This window comes from Zerene cesonia, unplaced genomic scaffold (assembly GCF_012273895.1).
Source record: "Zerene cesonia ecotype Mississippi unplaced genomic scaffold, Zerene_cesonia_1.1 Zces_u004, whole genome shotgun sequence".
NCBI classification, from domain to species: Eukaryota; Metazoa; Arthropoda; class Insecta; order Lepidoptera; family Pieridae; genus Zerene; species Zerene cesonia.
Window position 1 is genome coordinate 1399088 of NW_024045134.1, and position 13821 is coordinate 1412908.

The window sequence follows — 13821 nt, forward strand, 5'->3', positions numbered from 1 at the left end:
TATATTGGCTATCCTCAACATGGGATTTTGATATTTACTCGAGCGCCTCAGATATCTTACCTATTGATAAGTTCCGGTAACCAATTTGAGCCCTTAATTAATTAGATCCAGATTAGACTAATAAATCGACCACCTTCTAATTAATCTCGCTTATCTCAATCTAACACTTTCTAATGTATTTGAATTATTATTATTCACCACTCGTTTATAGCTACGACAATGGACAGATTTAAGTTTATTTTATTTCAGTGACATGCTGGAGTACACTATCGTTTAGGTTTATCGCCAATTCTCAGAACTACCCGATATGCACACAAAATTTCATGAGAAGCGATTAAGCAGTTTCGGAATTTTTTATATAAACAATATACAAATATATATAAATATATTTCTATTCATCTGCAATCATTAGAAACGTGTTGTGGTAAACGAAACATGTATAACACACAAAAAACATTACATCGAAACGGCAAGTTTAAAATAAAATAACCGTTTTAAAGTGATAATGAGAATCTTATCACTATAAACTTATGTGTTTAACTGCTTTTTTGATAAATATTTTAAAATCTTGTGCTATAAATATAATTAAAACAGAACAATCTACACGTTCCGCGAATGTCATAATTACAACTATCGAATATCGATATTTTCCTTGTACCATGCATGGAACGACGCTACCAAACAGTATTATTATACTACTCTTTGCTACCGAAGCTCCTTACCACATATAAGTATCTACAACACATCTGCTTACGATAGAACTACGGAAATAGTTGATATCCCGCTCAATAACGTGCTTATGTATACAGGTTTAAATGGTGAATTTTACGATAAACTGAGTTTTATTGATTTCTTTTGAGGTGATATTCACAAATTCGGGAATTTATAAAAAATACAATATTTTGACATGAATGCGCACAGATAATGTGTGAGGCAGTCAAATATACTTGTATCTGGTCTACGTAAATGAAGTCGACTGTTTTTGTTTTGTTTTATGTTTGACTTTGACAGTCGCCAGACGCCAGTGTTATTCTTTATCGAAAAACGCTTGTGCGCGTGCGGATGTGCCTCGCCTTTGCTTTGTCCAGTGCGGTACAATTAATCGTGATTGTTTTGGACGTGTAATGTGACTAGATTTCAATGAAGTTGTGTTGCAATCTGTGATAAAAATGACCTAATCAAATCGTGATGTGTGTTTGATTAGTCAGTGTAGTGTAAAATGGGTTTAATTACGTCCAGGGAACAAACTATGTTGGACGGACCGGTGGGAACAACAAAAAGCCACCATGTACGGCAGCCGTCCACAAGAAATCGGACCAAACCTCCGATGCCCGATAGAGATGAACTGGAGAATAGATTTATCAAAGTTTTGGTGAGTTTTTGATTTATTTCAGTAACCGGCATTTTTGTTTACAAACATGAATGTATTTGGACGGTTTCGGATGTTTATATTGAGTGAATATTCGTATAAATTCATATATGCTTACAAAATATATATTTAAATTTGTATTTCTTTCTAAACTTATGATTGTCTTTTGTAAAACAAACACTTTAATTGAGAAATGACGAAATTACACCAATGCGCACACTGTTCTAACTAACCTGGAAGGTCAATGAAATTAGTTCAATTGGATATGTATGGGTTTATTAATGGCCATTTTTCGTTTATGCCCCTGGTTAAAATTAATGTTTTAAATATTAGTAGTTGAAATTGCTAATATGTACACTCAAGTGTTATAAAATGTTAGAGAAACAATATTATTTGAATATTTCTTTTTAAATTCCCTCTTATTTACACTGTAATAAACCATTTTTATGATAACTTTTCGAATATGAGTAAAAAAATCTGAAGTAATCAACATTAATTATGCATTCAATTATTTATGTTAAGTATTTTATCTTTAAAAGAAAGATTTGAAGGAGAATAGAGGAAGGTCTTATTTTTTATTACTTTTATCATATATACTCTATTAAAGTTTATAATACACATAGTAAATACAAACATTCCCAAAAATTAAATAGGTAAATTCAACTGTATTTTATACAATTGGTTTGTTACTCTGTAACTCCATGAGTTTTTAACCAATTGGCGTGTTTTTTTTTGTTGATAAGAAAAAATAAATATGCCTCTAAGAAATCATCTTTGGATAGATATCCAAACAAAGTAGTGACTGTACTACATGTTTGTGATAACTGCTTCTACAGTAGCTTATCACCTCTATCAGCCCAACTACACGTCATAATAATGTTCTCTGAACTATCTTCCCGCCGATTGGCCCTTTTAGCACACAGCTTACAATCACAAAATGTCTTCCTGTGTGATATGTTATCAATAGTATAGTGAATGCAATGCCAGTTGGGCTCAAATACAACTTCCTGTCTTTATGTCTGTGTCATGTTCTTAGAAATAACTGGTGGCTACTCTGATTCTATCAAATGATTGTTCTTAGTTTTAATTATTTATTTATTTACGCCATACACCTAAGCATACAACCTTATGGCATATTTCTTAACTTATATATTATTTACATAATATATGTTCTGTTTAAGTTTAGAAAATAATCAGGATTTTTGGATTAAATATTTATGTGAGAGTCGAACATGCTTTGGCAGGAATTCGGCCAGCTCACATCGGGGAAGTACCACACCCCCACAGAAGACCAGCATGAAATAGCATTTTGCTGTGTTTCGTTCAGTGAGCAGGGGAGCTGGAGCCTCATATTCTTTACCTTCCCCTTCCCAGTCTTTTCCTTTATTACTCTCGCCAATTCATTCTTAATCCCTTCCCAATTTAAAGTCAGCAATCCATTTGTAGAGGCCTAAAGTCTGGATTGGACATTATGCCTCTCTCCAAATGTTCATGGGCGGTGGTAGCGCTTACCATCAGGCGTCCCACGAACTCCATTGCTGACTGTGTATTATAAAAAAAAAAATTATCATAATAATTTAATGTATTTAAGATTTTATTTAACAAATATAAAAATCAGGTCTTATTGGGAATTAAGTACTTACAATAATATGAATTTGAAATATTTTAACATTCTTAATGTTGAATATAAATATGACTTCAATTATATACTAAAATAAGGTCACCATTAAAATATGATCACTCATAATATGTACACTACGTACATATAAATTTAATTAACATAAAGGCTCTTTATGTAACCAATAAACATGTGTTACACATGTAATTTGATAACACTATCAAATAACACTTAGTTCATTTTAATTTAAAATAAAATAATCTAGGGTCGGTCACTGACAGTATTGCAACATTAGACTTCATTTAAATCATGTGTATATGCTACTTCCCTATTATATTCGTAAAATTGTGTAGGACAAGACAGATTTCATTATTTTTATGCATGACAATACTTTTTAATTTCATAACATTGTTTGATGGTCTATTGTGATTCATGAAAAAATATATATTACACTAGATGCGCCCCGCGGTTTCACCCGCGTACGTCCGTATCCCGTAGGAATATCGGGATGAAAAGATGCCTATATGTTATTCCAGTGATCTAGCTGTCTACGTACCAAATTTCATTGCAATCGGTTCAGTAGTTTTTGCGTGAAAGAGCAACAAACACACACACACACATCCTTAAATACTTTCGCATTTATAATATTAGTAGGAATAAGTAGGACTAGTAGGGTAGGATAATAGGATGTTCCTTTTCATTGTGGTTTTATTTTGTTCCAAAAATAATACAAGAAATCAACAACAAATAAACCATTCAGTATATCATCAAATAAGAATATAATTAATAAAAAATAATAATTTGAAATTGTAATGTAAAATTTCCTATATTTAAATATAACGTGTGTAATACATGTATATATTAAAGTATGACTTAATACAAAATTACAGGCTACTTAATCATTCAACGGAATTATAAACAGGAAACACAGAGATGCTGGACACTCAATCAATTGAAATAGGCAAATTGGCGTAGTGTGGTCTGGTATGCGTCACATCTGACCCGCGGCGAATAGGGTTAAAGAGAGACCTTGACTTTAATTAGTTATGGTTAAATTCGTAAAGGCAAATACATATCGTGTTCAAACTTTAACCTTATAACTGACTGATAATTCCCTAAGTAAATAAATATGGTATTAAAAAAGATGTAGCCTATCTTAGTCTTATTAGTCATAATATATTATGTGAGTACTCACACATTTTTATATGATTTTTATTTACGAAAACAATATGAAAACATAAATACAAAGAAATTTTCTTTACTTATTAATAAGTATTGAGAAGTAAAAATTCAAAGCATTTCTAATATTTCAATGTACTAAAATTTAAAAAATAAATCCATTTATAATTTGCTTAAAATTGAACAGAATAATATATAAATATATTATGGCAGTTAATTACGTTCAGTAATAAATCAACTCCATATTGTGACTATTTAAACAGTTTTAGCCATTGTTATAATATTTGTATGTTTCCTGTTAGTGACTCACAGTCGGTTGGACTGACCTTGTGTGTATTGGTTCTATTAATATGCCCCGATCTCAACACTTATAAAAGGGTGATTATGAATGCAATTGAAATTTTTTTTAATTTCTGCAAAATCTTTAGGTTAAATAAACAATTACTCGAATTACGCTAACAGTTACGATTTTTATTATTAATGTACTAATTTGTATAGATTTTACCGTGTACTAATGAACGACTTCTTTTACTATGTTATTTAATTGGGTACATTCTTGTATGTATGTACCGTCGGCAATGGGGCTGGTGGGTCGCCTGATGATAAGCGCTACCACGATGAACAGACCTTATCCCGAGTATAAATTAGAAAGGGATTTAGAAATGATTGACAAGAGGAATAAAGGAAAAGACTGGGAAGGGTAGGGAAAAGGATATTAATCTCCGGCTCCCCCACTCGAACGAAACACAGTAGCATGCTACTATTTCACGCTAGTCTGGCTCAATTATTGCCATAGAGTGCTCGACTCCCACATACAATTTTTTTAACAATGACTAACAACAAAGTCACTTGGATTTCAGTACAAATATACAGCATAATATAATCGAAATTACTTCGCAAATCCAATTTCGTAACCCATTCCACGTTTCGAAGAACATTTCTATAGAAAGTCTTAACAAAAAGATAAATTCACCCATTAAAGTGTAACCATACAAGTAAGTAGCGAACACAAAAAACAAGTTTCTCTCCAGATCTCGGCTCGTTGGTTTCGCGTCCAAGTAAGATGCCAATTAGTTACCTGTGACAGACTAATCCGAGGCATGATCATGCCACTGGGACTTACGGTTTACCGTTGGGCGCTGATCTGCGGGTGATAAGGGTGCGCGCACACCTCCGCGTAATGCAATCAGGAAGGGAATTGTTGAACGAAACGAGAGCAAGTTAATTCGTATTTTGCAAGCCGTTTGCTGGTATGAATGGTACAGATATGATGTGTGGTGTTCTTTGAGCACAAACTGTTTATCTTTACCGTATTCTAATCTATGCGAAGTGTTTGTGTTAGTTTTGTTTGAAGAAGAGTACAATACGCTGAAAAAAAGATATGTATTTGGGGGTTTCTCAAATTTATCATATCTCTAATGACAATTGATTACTTATGCCTTACTATACAATGTAGACTCTTTGTCATCTGAATGCAGAGACCAGACATTAAAATAAAAAAAGGTGCCTTAATATGCAAGTAAAAGTTAGTAACAAGCAAGCTCTCGATATATTGTATGCCAAAATTACGACGCGACGTTGTTGCGGTATAGGAAAAACCTTTGCTCATAATAATTGACATGGTTGGCTGCACGCCACTATTGTCCTTACCAATAGACCGTACTTGATGGTACAATCATGGTGAAAATTATTGATGGAAGTTACCATGCGTATATCTATACTTCTTCTATAATAATACTAGCTGCACCCCCCGGCTCCGCCCGGGTTGTCATTTATCGTAATTAAAATTATTTAAACTATCCTATCTCTTAAGTTGGATCGAACTGCACATGGTGTGCGAATTTTATTATAATCGGTTAAGTGGTTCAGGAGTCCATTGAGGACAAACATTGTGACACGAGATTTATATATATTAAGATTATAGTTAAGTGTTTGTTTGTTTAGACGTCCTTAATCTCAGGTCTAAGTCTTTCATTGCTGGATATGTAGGTAATTTCAATTAATGCATGTAAAGGTACTTACAGATCCTTAAAAAAAATTACATACCATAAACTTACTGTTAATATTGTTCCACCAATTTAAAATGTAGTTATAAAACGTTAAACATATTCGATCTGACTCCTAATAGAATGTAGGTATACCATTAGAAGGAAGAAACCATTCATGAAATATTTGAAATTGTAATTCGATCTCATGTAATTGTGTAATGAAAAACTAATGCATAAATTAAAAACAAGCAATGACATTGTTATCCTCAATAACAAACATAAAGGCGAGTATTTTAATTAACAACGTCATAATATAATATAAAAACTGCGAGGTAATTTATTGCGCGATCAGCAAAACAAGGTAAAGGTCTCTTCATTATGAATGCATTATATCCTTACATGTGTTATTATCGATTGAACTAATGATGTAAGAGTGATGATATGAAAAAAAAAACTACAATAAGGCAAGTATGTTTAATAAGATGAGATTGTTAATAAGGATTACAATTGCATTGCTGTGGTCTTTACTGGAGGCTCCTGCCCTATTCCTTCCCGGTCTCTTTGTTTCTATCATCAATTCTTCCCATTTTTCATGCAAAATTCTGAATTGTTTTTACACATGCGTTAGGCTACTGTGAACTTTCATACGGTGGTTGTCGCCTAGCGTCAGGCGACCCACTGCTTCTACGTACATACAAAAAAATAAATTATACGTGGTCTGAATATATATACACAGGTTCCTTAAAATTTAAACAAAATAAGAGAAAATTATGTAAAAATAGAGAAAAAATGGTAAATCGTGTGCTACTGTAAAATGATTCATTCGATTCATATATTGATCTCAAAGTGCTTCCTGCATTTTAAATGCATTAAATTAAGTTCCTCCACAGCCTTGTACATAAGGCTAGCATGTATGCAGTCGATGTTAGCATGAATCGAATTGCATGCATAATTTTCTTTAGTATTATGCTATGATCATTCATTGCTTACTGCTATTTGTTGACGTTGAGAATCTATTTATATGATTATCACACTAATCCTACTATCCTACTTCCTACTAATATTATAAATGCGAAAGTTTATAAGGATGTGTGTGTGTGTTTATTGCTCTTTCACGCAAAAACTACTGAACCGGTTGCAATGAAATTTGGTACGTAGACAGCTGAACAACTGGTATAACATACTTGCAATTTTTTATCCCGATATTCCTAGGGGATACGGACGTACGCAGGTGAAATTGCGGGGCGTAGCTAGTTATATATATTGTCAGGCGCGTGTGATGCCAAATATAAAAATACGTATCAATTTAAATTCATATTAGTACTGGGGACTAAACTACATATACCTAATAAGGTCTTAAGATCAATATAAGAGTCTCAGAAGGGCAACATGATAATAATTCATTTAAGTTTATACGAAATTTGTTTCAGCTCTTGCTTATTATCTGAATAAAATATAATATTCTCGATATAAATAATTGTTACAACCATTCACATACAAGAATAGCATAGTATTACAAAACGATCCATAAAAACATCGTTTTTATAATGTAAGTTGAATAACAGACTTCGAAGGACCATAGTATGTATTTTATCATTAACAATATTATACGATATTTACCGTCTGCATTCGCTGCAGACGTTGCATCGGATCGCGTGCTTAATTGCGTTTCATTATGCAAGCGCGCCCGACGGACGATGATTGCTTTTGATATAACACCTCTTAGTTTACATTCAACATTCTTCGTCTTCGCGTCGCTTTTCGTCTTCGCGTCGATTCGAAATCTTGTTGTTTTGAGGTGAGACGCGGCGAGGCTACAACGTCAATGTGACTGACAGGTTTAAAGTTGGTGAAGGTTTATTGCATTTTGCGTAATGCATTTATATTGTACTAGCTGCGCCCCGCGGTTTCACCCGTGAAAGTCCGTATCCCGTGGGAATATCGGGATAAAAAGTTGCCTATATGTTATTCCAGTTGTCCAGCTGTCTACGTACCAAATTTCATTGTAATCGGTTCAGTAGTTTTTGCGTGAAAGAGCAACAAACACACATACATCCTTACACACTTTCGCATTTATAATATTAGTCGGATTTATAATATCGGTAGGATAGTAGGATTGTAATAAATTATATGTAGTTTGGAGGCGACTGTGGCACGTTTTACTTCGTAGCAATAGACTGTGCATACGGGAATTGATAATCTATGTTTTTTAGTAATTAATTACTATCTGCAACTAATTTTTTGTTTAAGTTTTTTTTTAATTGCTTTCATATTTAAAGAAAATATTTTACAATTTTCCTTATGTGATTAATACAATTCCTTTATAATACGAGTGATTATAATTATTTATAAACTATGTGTTTTGCTGTATGGAGCTGTATGCAGAATATATACATTAGGTACACGCTGCATAGCTAAATCGGATGTGGCACAAATCAATCAATATAGTGATAAAAAGGGTTCATCCCTTTTTATTGCATTTAAAAGTAACTCTCTTTTATATAATTGAACTTAATAATATTAAAAAAAAAATGTAATAGAATGTAATGGAAAAATGTCCGCTATCCATTACTTACATTCCACATAAACTGGCGAGAAAAAATGCATATTTAATTAACATAATACCTGTTTCAAATGTAATTGCTTTGATAGTTATTATACTAACAATCTAACGATGAAGATAATCAGAACAATGTTAATCGATTATTGTTTAATACGATCTCAATGAAAAGTCTAGTTTAATCGATTGGATACGTTGTACACATCGAATCGGGAATCTACACTGCAATGCACCATCGAGCGTGCAGACGCGTTAGATATAGTGGTCGGTAGGAATAGGTGGGTATAACCGCTGTGTATATGCGAGAATGGTATTTTGACGCATTGCGTAATGGGCTTCAATGTTATATGTTTTGTTTTTAACGTTGTATCAAGACATTTTATTATTTTATTATTGATTTGCTTATGTTGCATTTTATGGACATTGATTATTGTTGATTCGATAGTCCTTTCATAAACACTTCACTATAAAATCACCTGATTTTGTCGGGTAATTGGAGTGAAACAATTAAAACAATAACAATAAAAGTATGTATTAACTTTATTTTATAACTTATACATACAAAATTGGTAACGAAGTTGTCTCTTTATGTCATTAATTATTACTTACAACTAAATTAAATAATCACAACGCAACGTAACATATTACCATTATTGCTCTAGCGATATTTTCAAAACAGACTATCGGACAATCGCGTCGATTCATCCGGGAATGTAATTATAAAATATTTATGCGTAGTAGCCACTAGGCGCACCGTCCATAGGTGTTGTGGAATGCAGTTGGGCGCTAGTGTGTACGCGCTTTGTTGATATGCAGTTTTTATACGAATTTATATCGGTATATACGTAATTTCTCGATAGATAAGGGTGCCAGAATGGCTCTTCTTTATTTATTAGATAGCTCGCGGTGTGGGCTAACTGTGAAGGTGTGTATGAATCAAGTGAATATAATGTTTATATTTGAAAGTTGGTAATATACTAGCTGCGCCCCGCGGTTTCACCCGCGTAAGTCTGTATCCCGTAGGAATATCGGGATAAAAAGTTGCCTATATGTTATTCCAGTTGTCCAGCTGTCTACGTACCAAATTTCATTGCAATCGGTTCAGTAGTTTTTGCATGAAAGAGCAACAAACACACACACATCCTTACAAACTTTCGCATTTATAATATTAGTTTTGTAGTATATCTGTATTATTTTTCGATTTTTGTATTTAATTTGATTGTAGTTGTGTAAACGATATGAATATTTACGTCATGTCCATTGGCACTTAACGAAAGTATTGCAAGTTATTTAATATTCATCACATTTTATATGTAGTCTACACCTACTTATTCAGAGTAAGTATTGTAAATTAATGAAATTCGGAATATTGAACCCCGCATTATTTAACGATTGAATAACAATGTAATATAAACCCATGGGATTAAAATTGTAAAATTTGCGAGTGCGTAAAAAATTAAAAAATACATTTTAATATAACCACAATTTACTGAAAGCGTGGTCACTACGCGGTGCCAGGCGTAAGATTAATGGAAGCAGATCCAGTCGATATTACCGGATATTACGAACCATCCAATATGATTAGTGCAGATATACAACCATTACCATACAACTGCTGGCTGTTGCGATTATACAAGGTTATTTCTCAACTGAGAAGGAAATATTAGTGATTCGTTTATCGTAGAATTTACTGGAAAAGTACATGACGGGTGTTAAAAGTTGTACAAAAAAGTATTTTTTCAAGTTTTTTTTTATTCGAATGCTACGTCTATAGGGATTGTCTTACGATATTTGTTTATCCGGGATGGACTAGAGGCAAAGCTGGGAGAAACTGCCTGGTTGACTCTTAGTTGAAGATACAACAGAGAGGAACTACGCTCATACTATAGTAATAACATCATACTCTGTTTGAAAAAAAGGCGAAAATACTAGAAAGATATTTGTACTGGTATCCTACTAATATTATAAATGCGAAAGTTTGTAAGGATGTGTGTGTTTGTTGCTCTTTCACGCAAAACTATTGAACCGATTGCAATGAAATTTGGTACGTAGACAGCTGGACAACTGGAATAACATATAGGCAAATTTTTATTAGGAATTTCCTACTGGATACGGACTTACGCGGGTGAAACCGCGGGGCGCAGTTAGTAGTGTATATTCATTAGTTTAGTTACAATGCTGTTGTATTGTAAAATGCAATGTCGATTCATAAGTGTTTCTATAAGTAGTCCAATTGAATAAATTTATGTTTCAATTTGTTTGATTATCAGCTCGCCGCTGTAGAAACTGCAGCCTGGTATACGCAGTGTCCTAGTGACGTGGTGGACCATACATAGCGATTTCGAACCCTCAGGAAAAATCGCGGTTTAAATCCATCTCAAGCGACTCAATTTGAACTAGACATTGTTCTCACAGATATAGAGTGACTTAGGTGTGAACGCGGCGTGTAACAATGTTCGTGCGTACACCGTGACGCGCTGAAACACACAAGGTCGTCTTACTAACCCATTTAAAGTACCAACTGGAGTAGTTAAAAGGAGGAAAGATCGAGAAAAATGTTGTATATGTATTTTTATCTTATAACTAGACGTTCGACCAGACTCCGCCCGGATATCAAGATTCCTGTTATATCCCGAGGGAGCATTTAGTCGGCATTAAAAGTGTCCTATCACCCAAGTCAGCTCATCCCTGTCTGTACACCAAATAACATCAAAATCCGTTCAGTAGTTTCAGCGTGATTGACGGACAAAAATTCAAACAAACCAAATTTCACATTTATTATATTAACAAGCATACCCGACCACACGTTGCTGTGGCTGAGTAATATTAAGATAAATTATTGGGATAATAAATCGAAATAAAAATCTATCTATCCTATATCTTAAGTTGGACCAAATTACACATAAAATGCCAAATTTCATCAAAATCCGTTGAGTTGGTGAAGAGTTCATTGGGAACATACATCATGACACTGGATTTTTATATAATAAGATGTGATAGTCTGATTAAGTTTTATCATATTATAACTTCTTTACAATCGACGTTGAAAACAAAGTCTGTGAAACGTAACCGTAGGTATAGATATTATATATACATACTAATTGAAATCGTACAATTGATAACCTATTCTATCTTCTAATATTATAAAGCTGAACAGTTTGTTTGTTTGATCGCGCTAATCTCAGAAACTAACGGTCCGATTTGAAAAATTCTTTCAGTGTTAGATAGCCCATTTATCGAGGAAGGCTATAGGCTATATATGTTATTTACTAATACGTAATGTTATTACAATTGATACAGTGACAGCTGAGCATGCTCGCCGCATCTCTGGCGGCGAGGCGATAACTTTGTATGCGGCGGCAAGTTGAGATTCAGTTTAATTATCGGGGATTTGGGGGGCGTTGAACTTGCTACGATATTTTTGTTAAACGATTGCGTTGTGCCGCATTCATCGTGTGTTGATTCTAAGATTTGGTTGAATCGCTTTTTTTGTTTTTTTGTTTTGCTATATTACTGGGTAACTTTATCAATGTTATGAAATTTGGTTTATTTTACCATCAAAATGATTGTTTGAAATGTTCTTCAAGAAAATACAGTATATCGTTGTTATTTATTAATTAATCTATCTATGTTTATCTCTACGGAATTAGATTCAGATCAATTTAGAATGAATGTAATATCTTGCTAGACATATTATTTCATCATGTATCAATTTAACATTTATCTAATTGAAAGCATAAACAACCAATAAAGTCTCATAACCAAACATAGATCGGTCAAGTGTGAGCGGGACTCTCGACGTTCCGAGTTCCGTACAGAAAGGCTTAAAGACCCACTGCAAAAAAAAAAAATTAAAAAACCCATTCAATCTGTGACCGTGCCAACCGTTGCTTAACCTCGATTTATTATTAGTTGTTGTTATAGCGACAACGGAAATACATAATCTTTGATATTTAAACTGTATTGCTAACACAGTTCACGGCATACACCCTGGTGACAGACGGACAGCGAAGTCTTATTAAAAGTACCGTTTCACCTACTACCTACGGAATCCCAAAAAGAAACGAATAAAACAAATAGAATACTTACCCAGTATAAGTTGTTTTTTCCCACGCCTCAAATATCATGCCGTGACCGTCCATCGGCTTTGAACGCGATCCGAAATGAATACAGCCTCTCGACTAACGAGCCGTGAACTGATGAATTGTATTAATTAGTCTCATTTAGAAATTAAAGACTTTTTAACGGATTTTAACCACGTTTTATTCGTTATATTATTAACCTTAAAAATAAGGGGTTAATATTATATTGAATAAATCGCGTTTAAAATCCGTTAAAAAGTCTTTAATTTCTAAATGTATAATACTCGCGTAAAATCAAAAACGAGAAAATACTAGTCTCATTTACTTTACTTTTATTCTATACTTCATTTTTTTTTTACTTTATGGCTAAGGTGTTTGATGTTAATGAGCGAAATTTAAGGCAAATACTTGGTGTCGGTTTTATGGGGGTAGATGCAAACAATGTAGGTTATAGAACATTGATCTACCATATTGGGTATCCTTAACACATCTGGTAATAGCGGATTTGCGTACCTTAAAATATATCTATATTAGACGTAGATGTGATAAAAACGTATGTTCTACGTATAAATTATATATAATATAGTGCCACTAACTTATCATTGAAATGGCGAAAAATTGAATTAAGGATGTTGAATTGTCATTATTGATTGCTTCAAATGCTTAAATGTTACTACTTGTACTTACTATTCTGTGACGTTACACTGAAACGACGGTGGTCGCCCTTTATTTCAGAGGTGAGTTAGTGGCACTGTATGTCTCTTCATGTCACAGTAAACGGAAACTTCGTTCGATGTTACGCACCCCACAACACTGCAAACAAAAACGGCGAAAATCCATTTCCTCCCACCACCATGTCCATACACAGCTTGTCCTATTAATATTATAAATGCGAAAGTTTGTAAGTATGGATGTATGGATGTTTGTTACTCTTTCACCTAAAAACTACTGAACCAATTGCAATGAAATTTGGTACGTAGACAGCTGGTTAACTGGAATAACATATAGGCAACTTTTTATTCCGA

General features: G+C 33.5%; 1 protein-coding gene across 2 annotated transcripts in view; it reads left to right on the top strand.

The window, feature by feature from the left end:
• Positions 1-1016: 1016 nt before the first annotated feature.
• Positions 1017-13821, top strand: part of LOC119838610 (formin-like protein) — a 68019-nt gene continuing 55214 nt past the window's right edge. For both annotated transcript variants that reach the window (XM_038364602.1, XM_038364604.1), the window contains exon 1: positions 1017-1372. In XM_038364602.1, the coding sequence (XP_038220530.1) occupies positions 1220-1372 (153 nt within the window). In that variant the 5' untranslated portion in view covers positions 1017-1219. The remainder of the gene's footprint in view (positions 1373-13821) is intronic.